This window comes from Microcebus murinus, chromosome 9, assembly GCF_040939455.1.
Source record: "Microcebus murinus isolate Inina chromosome 9, M.murinus_Inina_mat1.0, whole genome shotgun sequence".
Classification (NCBI taxonomy): Eukaryota; Metazoa; Chordata; class Mammalia; order Primates; family Cheirogaleidae; genus Microcebus; species Microcebus murinus.
The window spans coordinates 10688614-10715699 of NC_134112.1; the positions used below are offsets into that span (position 1 = coordinate 10688614).

Consider the following 27086-nt stretch of genomic DNA (forward strand, 5'->3'; position numbering starts at 1 on the left):
TCACCCAACAGTCTATTCTAATTTAAGGCTCTAAGGAACCTGTTAAAAAAGTGTCCATATCTTCTGTTCTCCCTGAAAGGAAAAGGAGACTTAAATGTCAATTATCACTTAGAGTTATGAGTAAATTGCATTTTTATTTACATTGAGAAGAGTTTCTCTCCCTCGTGTTCTAGTCTGTGAATGGCTCACATTTGGACTTCGTGTAGGCTCCTAGTGGGAGGAGAAGGGGATGGTGAAAAAACCTCATCACACAGAAAAGCACAGCCCTAATCTCTTCAGGTTTCATAATTTTGCTTTTGCTTCTAAAAACAGTCATCTCTCATGGGGTGTTATGTGCTTTATATCCTGACATTTTCCACTTGCTGCTTCTTGGTGTGAGAGGAGACATGCCAGCATGTGGCACTGTAGAGGAAGACTGGTGGAAGCTGTAGGGTGAGGCCTCCACTTCCCAGTGACACTGTTCTCAATTCCTAGGAGCTTCCATGGTGAGTGAGCTGATTCCTTGGCATGTGGTTCTGTGGCAGACAGGCTGTGACAAAAGCCCACTCCACCCTGGACACCTGGGATGGCACTAAGTTTTAAAAGGCAAAGGGCACGTGGTAAAGGTCCAGGCTGAGGCCCCCATGTGACGCCATGGTAGGCGGCAGCACCATTTCAGGCTGGGCAGGGGAAGCGTGCAGGGCCCAGCACGCTCAGGAGGCAAATTCCAGTGCAACCAAGAAGGCTGCAGAACAGAACAACAATGGCTGCTGATTTGGCATCAAAGACATGACATTTTCAAAGCCACAATGGCTGAGGATGGTACCAACATGCTGCGGCTGGAGAAAGTGGGTGATCAATGTTTGAAGAACAGATGACGTTCTGCCAGTGGCTCAGCCCAACAGCTCAGAGTTTCATGGGAAGACATCTCTGCCCAGCTAGCTTCTCCTGGACAATGTCTCCTGTAAAACCTCCCAGGCACTTACATAGCATATTTCTGTGTCCACTCTCTTGCTAGTCTGTTGTACCTAGAAGAAAAAAGCAGAGGGAATGACATCCTCACTTTAATTGGTCACTCCCTTTCGATGTGCAGCACAGAACAGAGCTGATGTAGAGAATGCTGCTGCCACTTCTTGTCCAACATCTAGGACTGATGAGTGGAATAAAGACTTTCCCTGGAGCAGGAGCATGTCATTTGTGGCTATAAACACCTAGCTCGGAGTCCTACTGATGCTCCATAACTATCTTCTGTGGAAGGTTTAATAATGCAACAACCCCCTCCCTTTCTCTCTCCAGTCCTACGATATGGATGCAGGGAGGATAGACAAAAGATACACAAGTCTGTAGTAGTTATAGGCTACTCAACACACAAACTTCCGAACATGGGCCAGGCGTGGTGGCTCACACCTGTAATCCTAGCACTCTGGGAGGCCGAGGCGGGTGGATTGCTTGAGCTCAGGAGTTCGAAACCAGCCTGAGCAAGAGCGAGACCCTGTCTCTACTATAAATAGAAAGAAATTAATTGGCCAACTAATATATATAGAAAAAATTAGCCAGGCATGGTGGTGCATGCCTGTAGTCCCAGCTACTCAGGAGGCTGAGGCAGTAGGATTGCTTGAGCCCAGGAGTTTGAGGTTGCTGTGAGCTAGGCTGACACCACAGTACTCACTCTAGCCTGGGTAACAGAGACTCTGTCTCAAAAAAAAAAAAAAAAAAAAAAAAAAAAAAAAAGAACATGGGCTTGGAGTCTGGCTACCAGAGTGTGAATCAGCACCACTCTCGGCAGCTGGGCCACGTCTCTTATGCCATGGACTCTCTTAATTGCTTACCACAAGGATACCATTGGCCTTGTGTCGTTGTGGGAGGACTGGACAAGTCTGTATGTACAGCACATGGGGCAGGTCAGGTACCTGCTGAGGGCTTATGTAGGTGTGTACATTTATCCTCATTATTATAATGGTATCTGATGCTTTGAGACTGCAAATTAGAGAGATCTGTAGTTAGAACAGGTACTGAAAAAAATCACTTTTGGTATGTCTAAAATGTCTCATAATAAGTGGTCAAATAAATATAATTTTTTTTTTGAGACAGTCTCACATTGTTGCCCAGGCTAGAGTGAGTGCCATGGTGTCAGCCTAGCTCACAGCAACCTCAAACTCCTGGGCTCAAGCAATCCTACTGCCTCAGCCTCCCAAGTAGCTGGGACTACAGGCATGCACCACCATGCCCAGCTTACTTTTTCTATATATTATTAGTTGGCCAATTAATTTCTTTCTATTTATAGTAGAGACGGGGTCTCACTCTTGCTCAGGCTGGTTTCGAACTCCTGACCTTCGGCAATCCGCCTGACCTTTGGCAATCCGCCCGCCTCGGCCTCCCAGAGTGCTAGGATTACAGGTGTGAGCCACCATGCCTGGTCATAAATAAATATAATTTAAATTCTAATCAATTAAAAATCATCTGGGAATGTGTGCAGTAGCTCACACCTATAATCCCAGCACTTTGGGAGGTTGAAGAGGGAGGATTGCTTAAGGCCAAGAGTTCAAGGCCAGCCTAGGAAACATTATGAGACTCCCATCTCTAAAAAAAATTTTTAAGAATCAGCTGCTGTGGTGGTGTGCACCCACAGTCCCTAGTTACTTGAGAGGCTGAGGCAAGTGGATCACTTGATCCAGGAGTTCAAGGTTGCAGTGACCTGTGATCATGCCACTGTGCTCAGCATGGGGGACAGAGTGAGACCTTATCTCAAAATACAAACAAAAAAACATTCTGTTATAGGAAACCTCAATGAGGGAAATAATAAGACTATAAAGGTCTTAAGAAAAATATAAATTATTCCATTCTAATCTCTTCAGACAGAAGAGAAGTAATGAACTAAAAGACACCCTAGAGATGTTTTCTGAAAGAGCCAGCAATACCCTCTCCCAGTACCACTCACAGGGCTGCTGCTCCTGCTGCCTGGGCTGCTGCCACACTGGGCCTTTCTCACCATGCCAGCAACACTCAGAGACTAACACACGGTGATGATTCCCTGTGCCCGCTTCACTGACCACTGACACCCCCATGCTATAGTGCATGTGGCTGTGCCTGGCCAAAGGGGTTGGAATTCTGCATTTCTGGGCCTGGTAACTGGTGTTTAAACAGTCGGCAGTGAGGGTCAACACACTGCTGACTTCTGAGCCCCAACCAAACTGAACATAGCAGTATTTCCCACCTTGACTGGTCTCAGCCTTACCCTCGGTGTATCCAAGCAGACATCTGTTTTATGCTATAAACCTTAGAATTTATTTATTTATTTTTTGGGGAGACAAGAGTCTCACTCTGTTGCCCAGGCTACAGTGCCGTGGCATCAGCCTAGCTCACAGCAACCTCATACTCCTGGGCTCAAGCAATCCTTCTGTCTCAGCCTCCCAAGTAGCTGGGACTACAGGCATACGCCACATGGCTGGCTAATTTTTTCTATATATTTTAGTTGGCCAATTAATTTATTTCTATTTATAGTAGAGACGAGGTCTCGCTCTTGCTCAGGCTGGTTTCGAACTCTGACCTTGAACAACCCTCCCACCTCGGCCTCCTAAAATGCTAGGATTACAGGCGTGAGCCACCTCGCCCGGTCTATAAACCTTAGACTTTAATCCAGAATTTTCTTGTCAGATTTTTCTGAGTCCATTCTTGGCTAATTACTGACTTTGTTGGCCTCAGGGCAGGGCTGGCAATATTTTAGGGTTTAGTGGCAGCAGTAGATGAGTTATCCAGGAGGATGGATTGCTTTTATCGCCTTCTCCCTTTGTAGAGTCAAAGGACATGGAAGTGAGAGAGCCAGGAGTCCAAGCCCAGGACACAGCCACTGTACACATGGGCTCAGCTGAGCCGAAGATGTCTTCGGGAACTTGTGTGGCAAAGAAGCACCGGCTCAGGCCGCGCACGGTGGCTCACGCCTGTAATCCTAGCACTCTGGGCTGAGGCGGGCAGATTGCTCGAGGTCAGGAGTTCGAAACCAGCCTGAGCAAAAGCGAGACCCCATCTCTAGTATAAACAGAAAGAAATTAATTGGCCAACGAATATATATAGAAAAAATTGGGCATGGTGGGACATGCCTGTAGTCCCAGCCACTCGGGAGGCTGAGGCAGCAGGATTGCTTGAGCCCAGGAGTTTGAGGTTGCTGTGAGCTAGGCTGATGCCACAGCACTCACTCTGCCTGGGCAACAAAGTGAGACTCTGTCTCAAAAAAAAAAAAAAAAAAAAAAAAAGAAGCTCCAGCTCAGAGCAAAGGTACCACCTGGAGCTGCCTGGGGCAGCTATGGCACAAAGTAATCCCAAAGAGGACGCGTACTTCTCTTTGTCGGCCTTGTAGATATGGGCTATCTCTGGTACCAGAGGATCATCAGGGTTGGGGTCACAGAGTAGGGAGCAGATGGACAAGAGAACTGGGAAGAAAAGAAAAGAAAAGGTCCGTTACCTGCAGCCATGAGGTTGTGGGTTACCCAAGGGTCCAGAGAACCTTCCTGAACTCACACTATCTATTGACCAAGCAATTGTCTTCCCTTCAATGTCCCAATCTAAACTGTCTGCTTAATACTCCACCAGCTCTGCCCCATGTATTGGCTAAAGGGCAGTCTCACTGTGAACTTCACAGTACAGCCCCAGGCACCCTGCACTAGGACACTTCCCTCCTCAGTGAGTCCGGTTCTCATTCCCCTTCTCTTCTCAAGTGCCCTGTCTTTGCCTCCAACTGCCCATGCCACCCGGGGCCTGCATCCCATACCACACACCTTTGATGTTTGGTCCCAGGAGCCCTATTTACTGATAAAAAAAACAGGAGTTCAGAATAGTCAGGTAACCTGTCCAAAGTCACAGATTTGGAACACTCAGTATATGGGTAAAAACCAGACTGTGAACCAGGTTTGTGTGACTGCAAAGCAAATGAATTCCTGCTCCTACATGCCACCACTGTCTCTGACACGTGTGCTCAGTGTGGCTCTCAGCAACTCTGGAGAAAGGGAATCACCCCACCTGGGCCATGACAAGGAGAAGGAACTGTGGTGCCCAGACAGAAGTGTGGCCTATCACTACTGGCTTTGATCTTGACTCACTATATGACTCCAGACAAACTGGCTCTGGCCAGTTCATCCAAGTCCTGAACACAGTTCCCCACAGTAAAGCTACAAATGGGAGGGGCAGGTTGCCTTTCTCAAGATCCTCAACCCCACTACTGTTCTGAGCGCAGAGGCTATGAAAAGGGCTGCAGACTTCCCTCCAGGTCACTCAGGCCCACCTGCCCTTCCTCCCTCCCTACAACTTGAGTGCCCGCTCCCTGCCACTCCACTTTCCTCTCTTGTTCCTAACCCTGCACCTAAGGCCACACTGGCCCTGGCTCTGCATCTAGCAGACCCCAAAAGCTGGTAGACTGTGATGGCTGCCTTCCTCCTTATACTTTTCCCCTGGGATAAGGCTATATACTCAACGCTCAACTCAGAGAGGAGCTATTTCAGCAGGATGTTGGGCTATTTCCTGGATGCTTGAGCCTGGTGAGCATGCTCTGCCACTACAGAGATTTGTACCATGTTGCAGGGGCAGGGGGTTGTGTCCCTCTGGACTGACCATGTCCACTTCTGCAGGGCCTGTCTAGCCTCCTAAAGCAGCTTTCCTGGTGCCTTGTGGCCTCTTCCAACTGCCCAGGGCTCTGCTGCCTACATTCTCTCATATTCTACTCCCAGCTTATTTCTTAGGCTTGGGACTCTTTCTCTCAGGTTGATTTTTTTTTTTTTTTTGAGACAGAGTCTCGCTTTGTTGTCCAGGTTAGAGTGAGTCCCGTCTCGTCAGCCTGGCTCACAGCAACCTCAAACTCCTGGGCTCAAGCAATCCTGCTGCCTCAGCCTCCCGAGTAGCTGGGACTACAGGCATGTGCTACCATGCCCGGCCAATTTTTTCTATATATATATTAGTTGGCCAATTAATTTCTTTCTATTATAGTAGAGATGGGGTCTCTCTCTTGCTCAGGCTGGTTTCGAACTCCTGACCTCGAGCAATCTACCCCCCTCGGCCTCCCAGAGTGCTAGGATTACAGGCGTGAGCCACCACGCCCGGCCCTCAGGTTGATTTTTCACCATGCTACCCACATTCCAGGACACTGGACCATCTCCATTCAGGCTTCCCATGCACCCACAGCCCATGCTCAGCCCATCTTAGCTCAGAAGGAATATCTGCATTTCTAAAGTCCTGTTTAGACTGATTTCTTCAACCTCATCCAGAGACATGTTCAAAATCCCTTATTTTGGGGAGGATCTCTCCACTGACTGCAAGGACCCTGGGAGCAGGAACTGTATTTCTTCCTTCAGGGCTGACTCACAGTCCTCCTTGGTACTTGTTGGATGAATTAATGAGGGAGAAAGTAATATAATATTTGCCTTCCTTATTTTTAGATAAAAAGTAGAATCAACATTTCCTTCTTGCACCCATGAATCTCAAGCACCCCACAGGAATTGACTACTGAGAACCATCAGGGTGGGGAGCACTGGGTTCTGCTGACACCACCTCCGGGCAGTGCAGGACATCCACATGGGCACGCAGTGGGTGGGGCTGTGTGACCTGGGAAAACTGCCTGCTCTGAGTCCCCATTTCTACCGTCAGTGCTGAGGAGAAAACTCGAGAGACGGCACAGGGAGCATGCTGTCAGTGTTTCTACCTTTTGATACGGTCAGCGCTGGAGACCACTGAGACCGTAGGATATCGAGGCAGATGCTGCCATTACTGTTGATATTGGGGTGATAAATTTTGGTTGTGAAAGCAACCTGCAGAGACAAGAGATCTCAAGTTAGACAAATCACAGGAACATCTGGAAAATGAACTAAGTAAAGCAGAAGTAGCCGCTGCTGGACTGTACCTGCAGTGTGCTGTGCACCCAGCCTCAGTCCTGGGTGAGCTGGACCCCCACTCACAAGCCCTAATGGGATAGAGGAGTTGGTAATCACTCAGGAGAAGTTCCCTAACCCTGTAGTCCCCAACCCCCAGACCATGAACCGGTACTGGTCCGTGGCCTGTTAGGAACCAGACAGCACAGCAGGAGGTCACTGGCAGGTGAATAAGCAAAGCTTCATCTGTATTTACAGCTGCTCCCCAGCAGCTCCCCATTGTTCACATCATTGCCTGAGCTCCGCCTCCTGTCAGATCAGTCACTGTCTACAATCATCCTCAGTTGGACTGTCTAGTTGCAGGAAAACAAGCTCAGGGCTCCCATTAATTCTGCATTATGGCAAGCTGTCTTGAACTCCTGAGTTCAAACGATCCACTTGCCTTGGCTTCCCAGAATGCTAGGATTACAGGCGTGAGCCACCACGCCAGCCACATTATAGCAAGCTGTATAATTATTTCATTATATATTATAATGTAATAATAGAAATAAATGCACAATAAATGTAATGTGCTTGAATAATCCCAAAACCATCCTCCATGGCCAGGTGCGGTGGCTCATGCCTGTAATCCTAGCACTCTGGGAGGCCGAGGCGGGCGGATTGCTCGAGGTCAGGATTTTGAAACCAAAACCATCCCCCACTGCCCTAGTCTGTGGAAAAACTGTCTTCTATGAAACCAGCCCCTGCTGCCAAAAAGATTGGTGACTGCTACCCTAATCTATTCCCTGCTGGACTCTCATTCTGAACATAGGGCAATGTTTTTTAATGCTATCCTTCAGAAATGAGAACGTAAGGGGATTAATACCATCTCTCCCAAAGTAGTGCACTCTGAGGATTAACATGAGTGGTGGAAAGGACTCGAGGCCCAGAAGTTCTATGCAAAAAACAATGACTCTGATTACTGATACAATGAGGAAACATAGCTACTACAGGGAAACAGCTCTACAGAATTCACTTCTCATCCCTTGTTTAACTGCTTATTTTGGTCTAGCTGACTTGGACATGATTTGCTATTTCAGTCATCATTGGTCTTGGCTGGACACAAGGCATAGATATTTTGTTGACATAAGATATATTATCAGCAGAAAAACCCAGGCCATGGGCCCTCTGCCAGACCACAGATCCTCTCCTCTTTCTATTTCACCCTTTATAAGACCACCCTTCTCAGAATTTAGCCATCAAATACCTTTGCAGATTTCAAATATGCAAGGATACTCACTGTAGCAAAAGATATGAAACCACCTGAATGGCTTCCAATTGATTACTGATGAAATTAGTGTTACATATATGCAAAAGAATATTATACAACTATTTAAAAAGAATAAAGTGAATTTAAAGAGAATGAATATGCTCATATGAAACAATATCCAAGATGTATTGCTAACAGGAAAAACAAGATGCAGTTACATGGAAAAATCTGTTCCATTCATGGGAGAAATAAGGGAGCACACATAGGTGCTTGTACAGGTATAGATTATGCCTAAAAGAAGGAAAATACAAGTAGGACTCAGTGTCTCTGGGGGAAAGGAGGCAAGGGCTAGAGACACAAAGTATACAGAAGGTAAAAAGGTCCTATTTTCATTATATGTCTCCTTCCCTTTGACCTTTTTATTTTTCTTTTTTAAAACCACAGCCACACATTACTTCTTCAAATGACCTCCCTGGGTCTCAGATCTCACTATAGACAAGGCCATGGCACCTCTCCCAGGGCTGTTGTGGGCCTTATGGAGTCAGCTCTTGTGATGTGCAATGTGCTCAAAGTCAGGTGCAGCTTTTACTGTTATAGGAACATGATGAGGGCCGGGCGCGGTGGCTCACGCCTGTAATCCTAGTACTCTGAGAGGCCGAGGCGGGCAAATTGCTTGAGGTCAGGAGTTTAAAACCAGCCTGAGCAAGAGTGAGATCCCGTCTCTACTATAAATAGAGAGAAATTAATTGACCAACTAATATATATAGAAAAAATTAGCCGGGCATGGTGGCGCATGCCTGTAGTCCCAGCTACTCGGGAAGCTGAGGCAGCAGGATTGCTTGAGCCCAGGAGTTTGAGGTTGCTGTGAGCCAGGGTGATGCCACGGTACTCACTCTAGCCTGGGCAACAAAGTGAGACTCTGTCTCAAAAAAAAAAAAAAAAGGAACATGACAAGAATCAGGCTCACCTACACCCCCACTGGGCCTGGGCTGGGGCAAGGCACAAGGCAACAGTAATGACTTTGCCTCCTCCCCGCATTCTGAGAATTCATCCTTAGGCTAGATGGTGGATACACAGGCATCCTTTATATTATATATATACATTTTTTGAGACAGAGTCTCACTCTGTTGCCTGGGCTAGAGTGCCGTGGTGTCAGCCTAGCTCACAGCAACTTCAATCTCCTGGGCTCAAGCAATCCTGCTGCCTCAGCCTCCCAAGTAGCTGGGACTACAGGTATGTGCCACCATGCCTCGGTCTTGCTCAGGCTGGTTTTGAACTCCTGACCTTGAACAATCCTCCTGCCTCGGCCTCCCAGAGTGCTAGGATTACTGCCACCATTCCTGACCTATATTATTTACAATTTCTTGCATGCCTGATACAGTTCATAATAAAATGTTTTTTGTTTTTTTTTTAAATAACTTACTTTAGAATATGAGAAGAAGGCTGTGTGTATATGAGCTTGAACATCTATTACTGTATGATTTTTCTGAGGAAGGGTTAAACTTCAAAAGGGTCTCAGAAGTATCTGCCTCAATATCTCCTATAAAGATCATGCAATCTTGCCAGATTCCTTTTTTTTTTTTTTTTTTTTTGAGACAGAGTCTCACTTTGTTGCCCAGGCTAGAGTGAGTGCTGTGGCATCAGCCTGGCTTACAGCAACCTCAAACTCCTGGGCTCAAGCAATCCTGCTGTCTCAGCCTCCCGAGTAGCTGGGACTACAGGCATGCACCACCATGCCCGGCTAATTTTTGTCTATATATATTAGTTGGCCAATTAATTTCTTTCTGTTTATAGTAGAGATGGGGTCTCGCTCTTGCTCAGGCTGGTTTTGAATTCCTGACCTTGAGCAATCCATCTGCCTCGGCCTCCCAGAATGCTAGGATTACAGGCGTGAGCAGATTCTTCTTATTGTGAGAAAATTCTTGCCAAAACATAAATCCAGTTGATCTTGTTCCCCTGAGGAAGGAGATTTTAAAAAGACAGAAGAACTTTATTCTCTTGTATTTTTTTTTTTTTTTTTGAGACAGAGTCTCTCTCTGTTCCCCGGGCTAGAGTGCTATGGCAACCTCAAACTCCTGGGCTCAAGCAATCCTTCTGCCTCAGCCTCCCGAGTAGCTGGGACTACAGGCATGCGCCACCATGTCCGGCTAATTTTCTATATATTTTTAGTGAGCTAATTAATTTCTTTCTATTGCTCTTGTTCAGTCTGGTCTCAAACTCTTGACCTTGAGCAATCCTCCCACCTCGGCCTCCCAGAGTGCTAGGATTACAGGCGTGATCTCGTACAGTATTACTCTCGCTTTTTAGTTAACATCTCTCCTTGTTAAATAATCCCAACTCACTCACAGAGCTTACTTCTTAGCCTTTTTTTTTTTTTTTTTTTGAGACAGAGTCTCACTTCATTGCCCAGGCTAGAGTGAGTGCTGTGGCTTCAGCCTAGCTCACAGCAACCTCAAACTCCTGGGCTCAAGTGATCCTCTTGCCTCTGCCTCCCAAGTAGCTGGGACTACAGGCATGTACCACCATGCCCAGCTAATTTTTTCTATATATATATTAGTTGGCCAATTAATTTCTTTCTATCATTGCTCAGGCTGGTTTCAAACTCCTGACCTCGAGCAATTCGCCTACCTCAGCCTCCCAGAGTGCTAGGATTACAGGAGTGAGTCACCAAGCCCAGCCTACTTCTTAGTCTTTTAATAATAACTCCTGTTTCTTTGCTTTGTCTTTGGGCAATTAGAGTCCTGAAAATGCCCAAGAGACATACAGGACTACGTTGGTATGTGTTTCATTGTTTTCTTTTTCTTTTTTTTTTTTTTTGAGACAGACTCTCACTTTGTTGCCCAGGCTAGAGTGAGTGCTGTGGCATCAGCCTAGCTCACAGCAACCTCAAACTCCTGGACTCAAGCAATCCTACTGCCTCAGCCTCCCCAGTAGCTGGGACTACAGGCATGTGCCACCATGCCCGGCTAATTTTTTCTGTAAAGTTTTAGTCAGCCAATTAATTTCTTTCTATTTATAGTAGAGATGGGGTCTCACTCTTGCTCAGGCTGGTTTCGAACTCCTGACCTCAAGCAATCCACCCGCCTTGGCCTCCCAAAGTACTAGGATTACAGGTGAGCCACCACGCCCAGCCGCGCTCATGCTTTTTCAGCCAAACCTCGCTGAACAGCAGTTGTACTACAACCCTGTGGAGCTATTTTAGCATCTGTCATCACCCTGTTCAGTACACCCCACTCTCTCTTGCTAAAAGCTGGAAAGGTCTCCAGAATCCTGAACACACTGAACCAAGATTTAAAATACCCAGGCACGAGGTGCCCTCTGGTAGCAATGCCTGGGCAGAGCTGTGGCTGGTGATCCCAGCTTCTTCATGCTGGTTCAGATAAGCAACATGCAAAACAGTGGCTAAGAGTCTGACTTAGACTGACCCATCAGGACAAGTCAGGGTGGAAAGACACAGTGACATCACAACCCCTAAGCTGTGGTGCCCTGACACAGACTCAGGACTTCTGAGTAAGTCTTGTCAAAATGCACAACCTTAGTCCAATTCTGACAATACATCACACAAACACAAAAGGATGGACATTTGACAACAAAATTGTTCCATATTCCTCAAAAGCATCAAGGTCATGAAAGGCCAGGGGAAACTGAGGCACCATTATAGACTATAATGAGGAAGACACAACAATAAATGAATGCTGGGTCCTGGAACACAAGGAGGAATTAGTGGAATTTGAGTTTAGTTTGTAGTATCACGACCAATATTAATTTCCTGGTTTTTATCACAGTAGACATAGTATCATAGCATGGTGACATAAGGGAAAACTGGATAAGCTATAAAAAAATTCTTTATACTGTTTTTGTAACTTTTTTCTAAGTTTAAAATTAGTTCAAAATAAAGTTGTGTTTTTTTCAAACAAGGCTGCACATCTGGGTTTGAGTCCCACCCTCCACTATGGACATGCCATCCCCAGGAAATGATACACCCTCTCTAAGCCCCAGTTTCCTCATCCACAAAAGAGAATTGATATTTTTATTTAATATTCATTCATTCATTCATTCATTCATTCATTCATTCATTCATTCATTTTTTGAGACACAGTCTCACTCTGCTGCCCAGGCTAGAGTGCCGTGGCATCAGCCTAGCTCACAGCAACCTCAAACTCCTGGGCTCAAGCAATCCTTCTGCCTCAGCCTCACAAGTAGCTGGGACTATAGGCATGAGCCACCATGCCCGGCTAATTTTTTCTATATATTTTTAGTTGGCCAACTAATTTCTTTCTAGTTTTAGTAGAGATGGGATCCTGCTCTTACTCAGGCTGGTTTCAAACTCCTGATCTTGAGCGATCCCTCCTGCCTCAGCCTCCCAGAGTGCTGGGATTACAGGCGTCAGCCACTGCATCTGGCCGATATTTTCATTTTAACATGAGAATAAAAATACTGTTGAATGTTGTGGCTGACACCTGTCATCCCAGCATTCTGGGAGGCTGAGGTGAGAGGATCATTAGAGGCCAGGAGTTCAAGACCAGCCTTGGCAACACAGTGAGAATCCATCTCTACAAAAATAAAAATAAAAAAAATTAGCCAGGTGTGGTGGCGCACATCTATAGTACCACCAACTTGGGAGGCTGAGGCAGAAGGATTGCTTGAGCCAGGAGTTCAAGGCTAAAGTGAGCTATGATCACTCCACTGCACTCCAGCCTGGGTGACAGAGCAGAACCTGTCTCAAGAAAAAAGGAAAAAATGTATTGGGGCATGCAGAAAGAAATCTGGAGCAATATATATCAGAATGTTAGCTATGGTCCTCTCTGGGTCTGCAGCAGACTAACTTCCATCTGCACATTTAGTTCTCTAATTTGTTAATAATGTTTACTAGCTTTGCAATCAGGAATAAAAACATGTTAAAAGGGATTTGAAGCACATACACACTGTTGTGTGGCCACATCTGACTGCAGCCCATCTTGTTGACTCCACTGCCTAATACCCCAGAATCTGCCTCTTCTCCCCTCCTCTATGCCACCAGCCATGCGTCACCACAGAGCCTCGCTTGGCTGGGTTCCCTGCCAGTCTCTTCTCCATGAGGCAGCAGAATGATCCTGTTGGTACGTAGATCCCATCAAATCATTCATCTGTTAGCCCCCCAGATGCCCACACAATGGCCATAAAGACCCCACTCCTTGGGCCATACCCCTCTGGCCTCCTCCCCACCCCAACCCAGGCTCACTTCCTTGGGTGTTCCCTGTGGATCCTGCCCCTCCCAGGCTGAGAATCTGCAGTGCCCCATCCCGAGGGTGATCTCTCCAGCCATCCTGGCTCCCACTGCCAACTACCGCTGGGCTCCTCCTCAGCACTGACAGCTCACACACTAAGTGTCCTCTGTCTCCTGCATAGGACTGTGGGCCTCAGGAAGGCAGGCTCTGCCTCGGCATGTGGGGCCCAGGTAAGATGTGGGCACGATGGTCCAGGCAGCAGGATGACCTGCAGACAGCACATCCCAGCAGCGCACCAGCCATGCCTAGGCAGGGTGGTCAAGGCAGCCCCCCAGGCTTCTCTTTCCCTTTGGTGGCACTGTTCTCTGAGGTTCCACCAATGGGATGATGGGGGTGTGAAGGGCAAAGGAAGGCTTGCTATTCTTTTAACTTAATGAAGGAAACTGAAGGTGTGATAAGATAAATGATTTGCCAGGGTCTGAGACCAGGGCGTGTCCACCTCAGCACCAGTGACATTCGGGGCTGATCATTCTGTCACAGGAGGGAAGGCTGTCCTGTGCACTGTAGGGTGTTGAACAGCATCTCTGGCCTTTGTTCACTAGATACAGTAGCAACCCCTAGCCCCCCAGTTTTTATTACCCCAAATATCCCAGGTTATTGCTTAAGTGTTCCTGGCGCAGGGATAAAATCACCCCAGCTGATAACCCCAGTCCTAGAGCATAAGTAAAGAACTGCAAAGGAAAGAGCCAGAGCCTGGAGAGGTGACTAGACTCAACTACACAAGAAGCATCATTAGAACTGTGGCCTCAGTAGGGAGGCCAGCTTACCACACTAACCCTTGCTCACAATGGGGATTAATTTCCTAAATCCTGGGAGGCTGTCACCACAGGGTGAAGCAGCAGGCCCTCAGAGAAGCCCCATGCACAGCTCTTTTCACTAGAGATTTGAAAGGCCCCTCGTCACATGCTGTCCTTCATCCAAACATAAGGGGAGTCATGGGGGGGGCCTCACCTTTGGGGGCTTAAAAGGGTAATCCGTAGGAAAGTGGATGGTCAGGAAGAAAACACCTCCTTGGTAAGGACTGTCATTCTGGAAGGATGAGACACAGAAAGAGATCAGTGAGCATGCTAAGCACGCAGCGCAAGAAGCAAAACTGGAGTGGTGTGCTCAGCAGCTACTACCTACCGGGCCCATGATGGTGGCCTGCCAGTGGAACACTACAAGACAAAAGAGAGACGGGTACGTAAGAGACCCCTCTAGTAAACATGTCTATTCTTCTGAAAAGGCACTGTTAAGTTTAGAGGGTGCTACCACACAAGACACCTTATGACACCAACTTCAAGCCGGGGGTTCCCAAAACCACACTCAGATTCAATAACTTGCTGGGACTCTTGGAGCTTCCTGAAAGCTGTTGTACTCATGGTTATGGTGTAGTACGGGGAAACAACACAGATTAACATCAGGAGGAGTCCAAATGCAGAGCTTCTGTTATCCTTTCCCCATGGAGTCAGGAAATGTTACTCTCTTGGCATCAGTGTGTTGACAACACACGCAGAGTACTGTCAACCATGGACACTCACCTGAGCTTCAGTGTTCAGAGTTTTTATTGGGGCTTCACCCTGAGAGTATGACTGATTGACCAAGTGCCTAGAGGGCTGATCTTAGTCTCCATTCTCCAGCCCCTCCAGGCAGACCCAAGCCCTCATCTTAAACCACATGGTCAGTCTATTTGGGACGGGCAGTCCTCACCCTAAATCACATTGCTGGTGTGTGGGTCAAAGCCTTCAGGCAAACAAAGACACTCCTATCAGGTATGACATCTTAGAGATCACTTCCCAAGGATTGAGGATGAAGTCCAGATCTTTTTGGGGGCAAGATTAAATTCTTTACTATACAGGTGCCAGTAACTGTAATTCAGTCCTATCTTTGCACAGAATTAAGCCTTAACTAGGCTTCAGCCATTTTCCCCACTGCTTTTTATAAATCCTTTCTATCCCCTGGTTCTTTTCTTGATTAAGTCTAAAACCCTCTCCAAAAAGTCTCTCTTAGAAGCCAACTGCCCATGGCTCTGGAGTCTCATCAATGCTACCTGCATCTCTGTCCTTTGCCCAGCGCCTGAGCAGTGCCCTGTGCTCTGGGAACTCAATGATAAGGCCACAACGAGCACCTCTCATTCCTCCTTTCTAGGTCCTCACCTTTGGAGGCCAGGCTGGACTCCCTCACCAGTGGTTTAGAGTCTGCTCTTGCTGCACATCACACCTCATATCCCAAAGTAATACATCTTGGGTTACTTTTCCAGCTCTACTCCCCCAAACAGCTCCTGTGCACTCAGCAAAGCTAGCCTAGAGTGGACCACTCACTCACCTTCAAGTGTCCCATCATATGAATGGTCCCAGGGCAACAGACTCCACAGCCTTTGTGGAAAATGCCTACTCACCCTCAGGAGTGGGTTGCTGAGACCATCTGAGGGGCCGGTTATTCTCAAGAGAATTCTATCTTGTATGGATTCCAAATAGGTATGGAATTAGTCCAAGGTTTCAGTCCCAGTCCTGTTCTGATTTTCCTGTCACCTGTTCAAATACCCCACAAACTCTAGCCCTGGCAGCAGGTCCAGGAAAGCACAAAGGCATGGGGTGGGAGCACAAGTGCAGGGACTAAAACAGAAGCTTCCCAAATCCCTAGAGATGGCCAGAGTCAGTCAAGACCACCCAAGAGCCTTTTGCAATATTTCAAAGAAATGCTTTTGAAGAAAACACCTTTACCTGCAATAAGGCTGCCTGGGCTAATGAAAATATCACTTCTTTTGCTTTTGATTGTTTTTATTCCAACTCATACTAATTATTAGTTGGCAAGTAGATATATTCTTGCCTAATAATAACATAGAACAGAATTCCTTATGAAATAAAAGTTTTTCTTTTTTAGAGCCAGGGTCTCACTATGTTGCCCAGGCTATTCTTGAACTCCGGGCCTCAAGTAATCGTCCTACCTCAGTCTCCCCAAGTGTTGGGATTATATGCATAAGCCACTGTGCCTGGCCAAAGGTGTTTTTCATAATGTATTTCAGAATAGCAGGTTAGAATCCTCTGGTCTTGTTGACTTTAACCCCTGAGAGCTACTGGGGCACTGAGCAGAGCTTGAGGGCAGAGTCAGAAGAGAAGGCCCCAAAAGAGAGAAGATGAAAAAGGAAATAGAGGAGGGATGCTGGGAAGGAGCTGTTTGCCCATGGGGCAGGCATGAAATGGCCCCAAAAGGTTGGCTAGCTTCCACGGCTGCCTGAAGCATGTCCACTGACATATAGATTGTAGTGGCCTTGATGCTGGCATCTCCAACAGTGCCAGCTGCCTCCAGCCTAAGGATGCAGCGTGGATAAGAGAGAGTGGGTGCAAGCTGAGCCACACACTGAGGAGATGCCTCTAGATGGCTAAGGCTGAACTAGAGCAGTTCAATCTGACATTGATCTTCATTTAACTTGATATTGTCTTAGTGACAGGTAAGAGGGGAAACATGCTATGGAGACCTGGGGTGCTTGTGAGGACAATATGAGCAAAACGGTGATTAGTGGGGGAGCAGGTTGACAAGCAGGTGCCAGGAAAGAGTGGAGCACAGTGGCCCTTGTTCATTATGCTCTGCACAAGCAGCTGCACTCATCTCTGCTCTGCTCCACAGTCGAGAGTTAATCTCCCACAAAAACCTTCGAGCCCTCCATTCCCGGTGGCTCCGTCTGCCCACCCTTGGTGCCTCTGAGCCCCAACCCCTCACAGGACATGTAGGCACACAAGTCACACCATCCCCTCCTTTTCTCCAGCTTTCTGAAATTTCTTTCTTTTTTAAATTGTAGTAAAAAAAAATATATATATATATATATATATAAAAAACATAACATAAAATATGCAGTTTAAACTGCCTTAAAGTATACAATTCTGTGGCATTAAATGCATTCACAATATTGTACAACCATCATTATAAACCATGTCTAAAACTCTTCCATCACCTCCAAAATGAAATTCTGTACCCATGAAACAATATTTCCCCCTTCCCTCAGACTCTGGTAACCTCTCATCTACTTTCTGTTTCTATAAATTTGCCTAGTCTAGATATTTCATGTAAATGGAATCCTATAATAATTGTCCTTTTCTTTCTGGCTTATTTCACTGAGCATGTTTCCAAGGTCATCCATGCTGCAGTGTGTGTCAGAACCACATTGTTTATCCACCATCCACTGATGGGCACGTGGGTTGTTACCATCTTCTGACAACTGTGCATAATGGTGTGTGAACATTGGCATACATGTTCTGAATTCCTGTTTTCTTTGGTTCATGTACCTATGACACCACCCTTGGTATCATAGGTATCTCCTATGATATCTTCCCTCTGAGGTATCACCACTCCCACCTACTTTTCCTACAGTTGCAACTACTGCAGCCTCACTCTTAAGGATGGGTATCCCAGAGCCCAAGGAGCCCAGAGTGTAGACTTGAAAACCCTCATGCTGGGAAGCTCAGCCTCTGGCCAATGGTTGTGAGAAGTGGCAGAGGACTGGCACCAGTGCTACTTCTCCCTCTAACTCTCTCCTGAGCAGCTACCAGACCCATTTCTTCAGTTTCCCCCAGGGAAAAGCAGAGATGAGAGAAAAGAATAGATACTGCCCAGGCTTGGTCACTCACACCTATAATCCTAGCACTCTGGGAGGCCAAGGCAGGCAGATTGTTTGAGTTCAGGAGTTCGAGACCAGCCTGAGCAAGGGCAAGACCTCGTCTCTAATAAAAATAGAAAGAAATTAGCTGGGCAACTGAAAATATATAGACAAAATTAGTCGGGTGTGGTGGTGCATGCCTGTAGTCCCAGCTACTCGGGAGGCTGAGCCCAGGAGTTTGAGGTTGCTGTGAGCTAGCTGGCGCCACGGCACTCTAGCCCCAGCAACAGAGTTTGACTCTGTCTCAAAAACAAAAAACAAAAAACAACAAATGAAGGGAAAACAACTGAGTTTCATAAATATTGCTTAGCTGATAAATTTGGGGGTCTTAATTGCAACACTCCTGCAATCTGAAGACCCGAAAAATACTTACAATCATTACCCACAGGTCCCGCAGAACACTGGGCAGGAGGATCCCTCTGTAAGTCGCTTAATTCCTAGAACACAAGACAGTGGGTCAGAGCTGGTATAAACATGGGATGCTGCCTGTACACCAATCCTGACACTCAGAATGAATTCTCCTGGTGGGAGGGGGCTCCTAGGCCTCAGGAGGGGGTTGCAGACAAGGCAGGTCATGGGGGCCTACTCCCTGCTGTGAAGATACCAGAGAAGTAGGCATTACCATTTCCATTTTATAAATTAGGCAACTGAAATATAAAGAGATTAAGTTACATATTCAAAGAGCTGGAAGAGGGCAGGTAAAGAGTCAGTCACATGTGGCTCTATCTGCTCTACCCCCAAGCCTAGCCTCCCACCTGCTTAGGTAGAGGACACTCCCACCCAGGTTCTCAGGATATGGGAGAAAAAGAGCCCCAGGAGAGTGCTCTGGGAGAAGGGCAGGTGTCAGGTTTTAGCTCTGGGCTAATACATTAATGCATGGAAGCAATTAGCTCAATTAGTTGCTCAATTAAGGAAAGGGCCCTGGTATTTCAATCTCTCTACCTCCCCTATCTCCCACCATCCTAATCCCAAACCCACTACCCATCACTGAGTGTTTGGCATGTCCTAGGGCTTTGTTCTTTTTTTTTTTTTCTTTTCCTTTTCTTTCCACAACAAACTTTGGGGAAGTCCTAGGGCTTTGAACAGGAAGACTAAGGGCCCATGAGCCAATGTCTAACATTGCAGGAATAACACCATAACCAGATTCCCTTTAAGGGACACCAACTCAGCCCACAATCCTTAAAAGTGATCCTGTCCCAGCATGAGCCTTAAGGCCCAAGATTTGGAGCAGTGATGCTCAAACTTTAATATGCATGTATGAGAATGTTTCCTATACAGTATTCCTTCTCCTCCCCAGGTTTCAGATCTCAGTAAACATCTGGGGTCTCCACAGAGGTTCTAACAGGAAGGAAGGAGACACAAATAATGGCACATCATGTGGCAGGGAAACTCCTCAGAAGATGGCAAACCCCAGGGTCCAGGTATGTGTACAAAGTTCACACCTGGCTTATGACATTCCTTCTTACCTGAACTATATCTACCACTGTCCCATCCAGAGACCCTCCTGATCTCAGCGTGTCTCTGGGCATGCTGATCATTCTCGTAAGCCCCTCCTCTCTGGCAATCCTGTACTTATCCGCCTTCTCCCCAAATTTAATCGGCCATGATGGGAGTATTAATACCACAGAAGCTACAAATCAGGCCCATGTTTTCTCCCCCAGGGTTGATTTTTAAATACCTACCAGTACACTACTGGCCAGTTCTCAATTAGCATCTAGTATGTCTGAACCCATTTCCTCACAAGTAAAATGCATTACATTTGGTAAGCACTCAGGAAGCAGCATTATGAATAGTCACAATAGAAGTGAACTTGGGGAACAATTGAGGTTGTGCAAGAGAACCAGAAGACACGCTGGAAATGTAATAGAGCTACAGAAACCTCTGTAGAACAGTTCCTTTCTGCTTACCTCTCCACGCTGTGGCTCTCACTATCACTCTGCAGGGGATTTGGAAAAGCTGGCAGTACAGGCCAATTTCTCTCCAGCTCACAAGGTCTTCCCACACGTCCATGGTTTTGTACCCACTGTACCTAGAATCCAGTATCCATATCCCTCCTTTTAAGGGCTGTGATGAACAGTTACTTATGATACCTTAATGATTCCCAAAAAGCCAGAAGCAGGTCCCTCTTGATAGACACCAACCAGCCCCAGGAGTTTCAAATGCTATGTGGCACTTCCAGGAAGAATAATGTGACTTGAAAGAAATTGGTCCACTCAGGGTGGGCGAGGTGGCTCATGCCTATAATCCTAGCACTCTGGGAGGCTTGAGACAGAAGGATTGCTTGAGCTCAGGAGTTTGAGACCCGCCTGAGAAAGGGCAAGATCCTGCGTCTACTAAAACTACAAAAATTAGCCAAACGTTGTGGTACAAGCCTGTAGTCCCAGTAGCCTGGGAGGCTGACACAAGAGGATTGCTTGAGCCCAGGAATTTAAGGTTGCTGTGAGCTATGATGATGCCACTGCACTCTACTCAGGACAACAGAGTGAGACTCTATCTCAAACAAACAAGAAACTCATCCATTCAAAACACTGCATTCCTGTGCTCACCTAACAGGGCTAGAAGACTCAGGTCTGAGCTCCAGCTCCATCACCGGGAAAATCACTTTCACCTCTTTGGGCTCAGTGTAATTACCTGTTAAGTTGTAATTATACTTGCCTGCCAACTTGCCAGCACTGTTATGTGGTTGTAAATTTTCCCAATATTGGACGGGTGCAGTGGCTCATGCCTGTAATCCTAGACTCTGGGAGGCCAAGGCGGGTGGATCACTCCAGGTCTGGAGTTCGAGATCAGCCTGAGCAAGAGTGAGACCCTGTCTCTACTAAAAATAGAAAGAAATTAGCAGAACAACTAAAAATATATAGAAAAAATTAGCTGGGCATGGTGGTGCATACCTGTAGTCCCAGCTACTCAGGAGGCTGAGGCAAGAGGATCGCTTGAGCCCAGGAGTTTGAGGTTGCTGTGAGCTAGGCTGACGGCTGACGCCATGGCACTCTAGCCTGGGCAACAGAGTGAGACTCTATCTCAAAAAAAAAAAAAAAAAATATATATATATATATATATAAGGCAGGCATGCACCACCATGTCTGGCTAATTTTTCCTACTTTTGGTAGGGATGGGGTCTTGCTCTTGCTCAGGCTGGTTTCCAACAGCTGAGCTCAAACAATCCACCCGCCTTGGCCTCCCAGAGTGCTAGGATTAGAAGCCTGAGCCACTGCGCCCGCCCTACCATTAGTATTATTAAAAGGGGGAGGAAAAAGGGGTACAATGAATATATATATTTGTATATTTCTGGAAGAATACTTAATAAGCTAATAACACTGGTTAGTCCCAAGGAGGGGAATCAGGGCTGATGACAGGTTTGGGTGGGACACTTTTTCCTGTACGTCCTTTGTACATTTTGTATTTTGAACCATGGGAATATATTACCTAATCAATAAATATATAAATACTTTATTAATTGTAAAAGACTATGTAGGTTAAGGTTGTATAATAATTATTTTTACAAATAACAATGATAAAAGGGTCCTGAAAAAGGGAAAGGAGGTTCAAGTATCAAGTATTAATAGAGAAAGAGAATTAAGCAAACCATGATATACACTCAGTTCTTTTGTTTCTTCAAATCCAAGACACCATCCTTTGTAAGACACAACTTTATATACAATTAAGAAAGAAAACATACAATTAAACTAACACTAAATGCTTTCTTTACACCTAAACTTTAATTTTTTTTTTTTTTTTTTTTTTTTTTTGAGACAGAGTCTCGCTTTGTTGCCCAGGCTAGAGTGAGTGCCGTGGCGTCAGCCTAGCTCACAGCAACCTCAAACTCCTGGGCTCGAGCGATCCTTCTGCCTCAGCCTCCCGGGTAGCTGGGACTACAGGCATGCGCCACCATGCCCGGCTAATTTTTTATATACATATCAGCTGGCCAATTAATTTCTTTCTATTTATAGTAGAGACGGGGTCTCGCTCTTGCTCAGGCTGGTTTTGAACTCCTGACCTTGAGCAATCCGCCCGCCTCGGCCTCCCAAGAGCTAGGATTACAGGCGTGAGCCACAGCGCCCGGCCAACTTTAATTTTTTTTTTTTTTTTTTTTTTTGAGACAGAGTCTCGCTTTGTTGCCCAGGCTATAGTGAGTGCAGTGGCGTCAGCCTAGCTCACAGCAACCTCAAACTCCTGGGCTCAAGCAATCCTTCTGCCTCAGCCTCCCAAGTAGCTAGGACTATAGGCATGCGCCACCATGCCCAGCTCATTTTTTCTATATATATTAGTTGGCCAATTAATTTCTTTCTATTTATAGTAGAGACAGGGTCTCGCTCTTGCTCAGGCTGGTTTCAAACTCCTGACCTTGAGCGATCCACCCACCTCGGCCTCCCAGAGTGCTAGGATTACAGGCGTGAGCCACCATTCCTGGTCTTTTTTTTTTTTTTTTTTTTTTTTTAATGTGCTGTGTAAAGTTAGTCTACTTTGAAGCCATTTTGATAAATTTTCCCTTAAGTGTGAAGATAGAATTCCTTCAGGGAGATGCCAGCTTCTATTTGAACTTCATTTACAACCTGCTTGGGTGGAGAAGCTATTGTTTTCAGAAACCTTGGTGTAATTGAACTGACGGTTATTGTTGTGACCTGAAGTTCACCATTAAAAGGGGTCATCCAAGAAAAATCATGGAATTATTGGTTATAAAGACGATTGTTGGCATATTCTATGCAATATACCTAAATTGAATAATGGCACCGGATAAAATTATAGCTAGGAATGAAGTTTGTGTATCAACCATTATCATGTGTAAACAATAAGTAATTTAATTCTTTTTTAAAAAAAGGAAAAACAGTGAAATAAATAAATTGATTTTTTTGATTAAAACTTTGATTAAAACTGATTTTTTTGATTAAAACTTCCCATTCAGAGCCCTATTACACTGAGTAATTGATGTCCACACAATATCATCCTCTGTGCCTTCCAAAGCAATGGTGATGAAGTAATTCTTAGAGTCCTCCACTACTGTTTCTGGAGTTTTCTTTCAAGCCATTGATACTCATTCTACAAAATCCCGTGATATAATCTCTTTGCACACATGCCAGCCTGAAAAAGTGACCTAGCCTCACCAACTTGAGGGTAGGTGGTTCCCTACTTTCTTGGGTCTATGAAGCATTTGGTTACTTGACATGGAAATAGGAAATTGCAGTCTTTTCTCCAACAACAAATATTTGCTCCACCAATATGAAATTTACTCTCTATTGTTCTGTTTCTGTGCCTATGTTCACAGATGCTTTTCTTTTCAATGCTAAATCACAGAATGTTTTTGAAGATTTTTTTTACTTTTTTTTGAAGGGGTGGGGGTTTGTGAGGAGGAGTGTTCAGTTGTCTTGGTTTTTTTTGTTGTTGTTGAGACAGAGTTTCCCTTTGTCACCCTGGGCAGATTGCAGTGGCATCATTGTAGTTCACTGCAACATCCAATTTCTGGGCTCTAAGCAATCTTTCTGCCTCAGCCTCCAGCACAGCTGGGACCACAGGTATGCACCACAATGCCTGGCTAGATTTTTTTTCTTTTTTTGGTAGAGATAGGGTCTTACTCCTGCTCAGGCTAGTCTCCTTTGTATGAAGACTACAAATTTTGGAAAACTTTTGTAAAATTTTGTATTGAATATTTTGTAAATAAAGGTACATTTTCCACTTGGCCAGCCTTAAAAAAAAAAAAGGTACATTTAGCTACAATTTCCCTTCTTCTCTACATATGTCAACTTTTGGGACACCCTGTAGTAGTACCAACAATTTGTTTACCTCAATATGAACTGCCATGACCCAGTTCACACATATAATGACAAGTAAGTGACAACTGCTGTCTGACAGTGACTGTAAGAAGCATCCCAATTTCAGAGAAGTGAAAATCTGAAAACATATTCATCTTCAAGTAGATGCAATATGGTATTAGCTGTATTTTCCTGATTTTCCAAGTCCTGTCTAAAGAGCAATTACTACATTTATAATCAAAAGTTAACTTTTTTGAAAAACTAAATCAAGTATTATATAATCATTGAAAATTATAGTTTCTAAAGACTACAGAATAATAGGAGAAAATGCCATGATACAACATTAAGGGAAAAGAGGGGAGGGGAGGCAGAGTATAAAGTTTGATGTAACTACATTACTATAATAATCAGAAATACATGCATATTAGATATGGAAATGAAATTCACCAAATGTTAACCACAATTACATGATAGGACTATAAATGACTTTAAAAACTGCCTTTTTTGTTATTTCCCAAATTTTCTTTAAAGTATGTGTGTTGCAAAATATATGTATTAAATATGTATCAAATAGCAAATAATAATTAACATAAATATAAATGAAATGCTACCATATAAAACCCTGTCCCTACTAAGAACATTTAGAAATGTTACATTAACATATGTTCAGATTTTTAAAATGTGTATTCTGGCTTAAAGGAAATATTTGATTAATAAAGTGAAAAGTTCATCTAAAAACAATCAACTCCTTTGAAAAATTTTTAAGAAAAGGGATGAAGTTGGTTGGCAAGGGCTGTAGGTTAGAAGCTAAGGGGGTAGCTAGTAGCTGCCATACCCCTGGCTCAGCCCAGCATACTGCTGGCTACCTGCTCAGCACCCACCTCACTTCCTCCTTTCTGAAGAACTCCTATTCAGTTACAAAATTTGCGGGGCCCTATGCAAAATTAGTTCAATAAGAATTTCATGATAGTGACAGCAAAACATAAAACCAACCGTGGGGCCCTTCTAAGCATGAGGCCCTGTGAGAGTGAATGTGTCACACACCCATGAAGTGGGTGTGTGACACATTCAGTGGTTTCCTTTTCTCCTTGATTCCTATCAAGGAAAGTTCTCCCTGGCCTCATGACTTCAATTACCTTGGATCTCTAGTTACCACCTCATCCTCAAGGTCCAAACTTGTTTTTCCGAGTCCTTCCTTTTATAAATCTTATCAGCCTACACAGGTAGGTTAAAACCTACACTCCTTATTTCCCTACTCTGCTCCCTGCCTTCAAAACTTCTAACTCCCACCCTAAAAAATGACACCACCATCCAGCCAGTAACCCACCTTGTGAACCTCTTTGTCTAACTTTCACCACTTCCTCTCCTTAAGTCCTGTCAATTCCTCTGCCACCATGTGGTCTAAGCACTCCTCTGGCCTGCTATCCATTCCATAGTCATTAACTTGGGCAAAGCCTTTGCTGGACTTTCACAATAGCCTCTACTGTCCCTCTGCCCCACTTTAGTCAGAAGGATCTTTTTATAACACATACCTCAGCATGTCATTCACCTGCTTCAAAGTCCCAGGATGACAGATGACCCTTTTAGAGAATAATTTGTCAAAATTCTCTCTTTTGGATGCCTATTTATATAAAAAATGAGTCATACTCTCAGAGATGCTGTAATTCCACCTCTAACAAAACTAATCATTTGAATTAAGGAAAAGGCTCATTGTACAATGATGTTCATCATAGCACATACTTAATGGAGAATTTGGAATAATAATGGGAGTTAACTCATATCCAATGCTTGGTATATGCTAAGCATGTGCTAAACACGAATCATCTCATTTAATTCTCAAAACAATTCTGTAAACAAATAGGACAGGGAGGCTAGGAGTAATTAAGTGCCCAGCCTGAGGTCCCATTGTCTGACACCCAACTCCATTCTTTCAATCATTACAGGTAATGACTAAATAAGTTATTTATCACATACTTGTGAAAAGCTAATCTTAAAAATTAGAGTTACAAATATTCACAAAAGAAAATGGTTAGGTTTAATGTTATGTGAAAAAATGGGATACAAAATACAGTATGATTTTTTTTACGTATGGGAAAAAGACTGGAAGTAGATATACTAAAATATTAACGAACAGTGAAGTGGTAGAATTAGAAATACTTTCTCTTCTCCTGCTGTCGTGCATTTCCCAAATTCTAGTTAATACATTAAGCCTCCATAAAGACTCCCTGTTACCCGCAGGATAAAACCCAGTTATTCCAGCACTGTCCTTAAGGGCTATGCCAGTCCCGAAACCACCACCCCGCCCCACGCCCCCAAGCCGAGCCTCGTGGACTCCCTGTTGCCACGAAGGCCCTTTTCCCTTTTCTGCACCTGCGGAATTCCTATTCAACCCTTAAGACCCAGCTCCATCCTCAACCCCTCTGAGCAGCCGTTCTGGAACCCCCACAAGAGCTGACCATCTTGCTCTGTTAAGTCCGCAGAGGCGGTCGCCCAGGAGCCTGCAGGTGACCTGCCCGCGGCCCCGCCCGCGTGACGCACTCTACGTGACCCCGGCCCCGCCCCGCGCTCGCGCCGCTGCTTTCTCAGGTTGCGCCGGCGGCGGTACCGCCTTCCTTCTTAGCAGTCTCCGCGGCACTTTGTTCGCCGTTCACTTCACGGCATCGTCGCCCCGCCCGCGCCTCGACGCTTTAGACGCTCAAAGACTTGGAAGATGCGAGCGGTGCGAGAGTGCTTACCTTCTGGATCCGCTTCAGCGCCATCCTACCCCCGCTGCCGGGGACCGGACAGCCCGGTCAGGGCTGCCTGAGGCGGCCCAGTGCCGGGTTGGCTGCCTCCGCGCTGCACGCCGGGAACCGCCGCCTGCGCGTGCGCGCCGCGGGGGACTGTGGGGCCGTCGTTGTCGCTTGCCGAGCGTCACGGTGTGGCCGCGGCTGGGAGCCCCGGCGTCCTGCCTCGGGTCGCTTACGCTGGCCGCCCGCATCTGGTCCTGCGGCTTCGACCTCTCCTTAGCGAGGGCCTGGAGAGGCCCGCGGAGAGAAGGGCCTGGTTGGTTCCACAGTGACCCGCTGAGCACCTGCAAGGTGCCACAGGCAATGCTTCTTGTCCCCACCTTCTGGACACCTTCCCAGGTTGTCACATAACTCATGAGAATAGTGGTTTTCAACTCTGTAAGTATACATAACCTTTTGTGCATTATGGTAGGATGTGTTACAGCTATTTCTATTTAGACGTATGTACATACACACATAACCATATGCAGTTATGGAGATCTGCATGTTTAATAGTACTTCAGGTGATTTTGATGCACTGCCAAGGTTGAAAACCACGGCCTTAAACCTTATTTATCCCAAACTTAATTCT

General features: G+C 45.7%; 2 protein-coding genes across 13 annotated transcripts in view; one reads left to right on the forward strand and one right to left on the reverse strand.

Moving 5' to 3' along the window:
- Nucleotides 1-114: 114 nt before the first annotated feature.
- Nucleotides 115-26573, reverse strand: UBE2D4 (ubiquitin conjugating enzyme E2 D4). Of its 11 annotated transcripts, none has more exons than XM_020289920.2 (9): nucleotides 26462-26563; nucleotides 25259-25347; nucleotides 19887-20008; nucleotides 18353-18416; nucleotides 14472-14503; nucleotides 14298-14375; nucleotides 6665-6770; nucleotides 4259-4406; nucleotides 115-1007 (listed from the first exon to the last, which is right to left on the reverse strand). In XM_020289920.2, the coding sequence occupies exons 5-9, from the start codon at nucleotides 14478-14480 to the stop codon at nucleotides 962-964; spliced, it is 387 nt and encodes a 128-aa protein (XP_020145509.1). In that variant the 5' UTR covers nucleotides 14481-14503; nucleotides 18353-18416; nucleotides 19887-20008; nucleotides 25259-25347; nucleotides 26462-26563; the 3' UTR covers nucleotides 115-961. The 11 variants fall into 11 exon arrangements, with proteins under 11 accessions (XP_020145509.1, XP_020145511.1, XP_075862398.1 ...); XM_020289922.2 differs by having other exon boundaries at nucleotides 25259-25306; nucleotides 26462-26554; XM_076006283.1 differs by lacking the exon at nucleotides 25259-25347 and adding an exon at nucleotides 20635-20797 and having other exon boundaries at nucleotides 26462-26543.
- The window catches only part of URGCP (upregulator of cell proliferation), a 42316-nt gene continuing 41796 nt past the window's right edge, over nucleotides 26567-27086 (forward strand). For both annotated transcript variants that reach the window (XM_012741531.3, XM_012741532.3), the window contains exon 1: nucleotides 26567-26893. The gene's annotated coding sequence lies outside the window, so the exon portion shown is untranslated. The remainder of the gene's footprint in view (nucleotides 26894-27086) is intronic.

Coding starts and splice junctions, on each gene's coding strand:
- UBE2D4 (XM_012741536.2), bottom strand. CDS start 26,485: ATGGCGCTGAAGCGGATCCAGAAG. Junction 14,504..18,352: donor GGGACCTGTGGGTAATGATT/GTAAGTATTTTT, acceptor TTTGTCTTGTAG/TGTTCCACTGGCAGGCCACC. Junction 14,376..14,471: donor AGGCCACCATCATGGGCCCG/GTAGGTAGTAGC, acceptor TCATCCTTCCAG/AATGACAGTCCTTACCAAGG.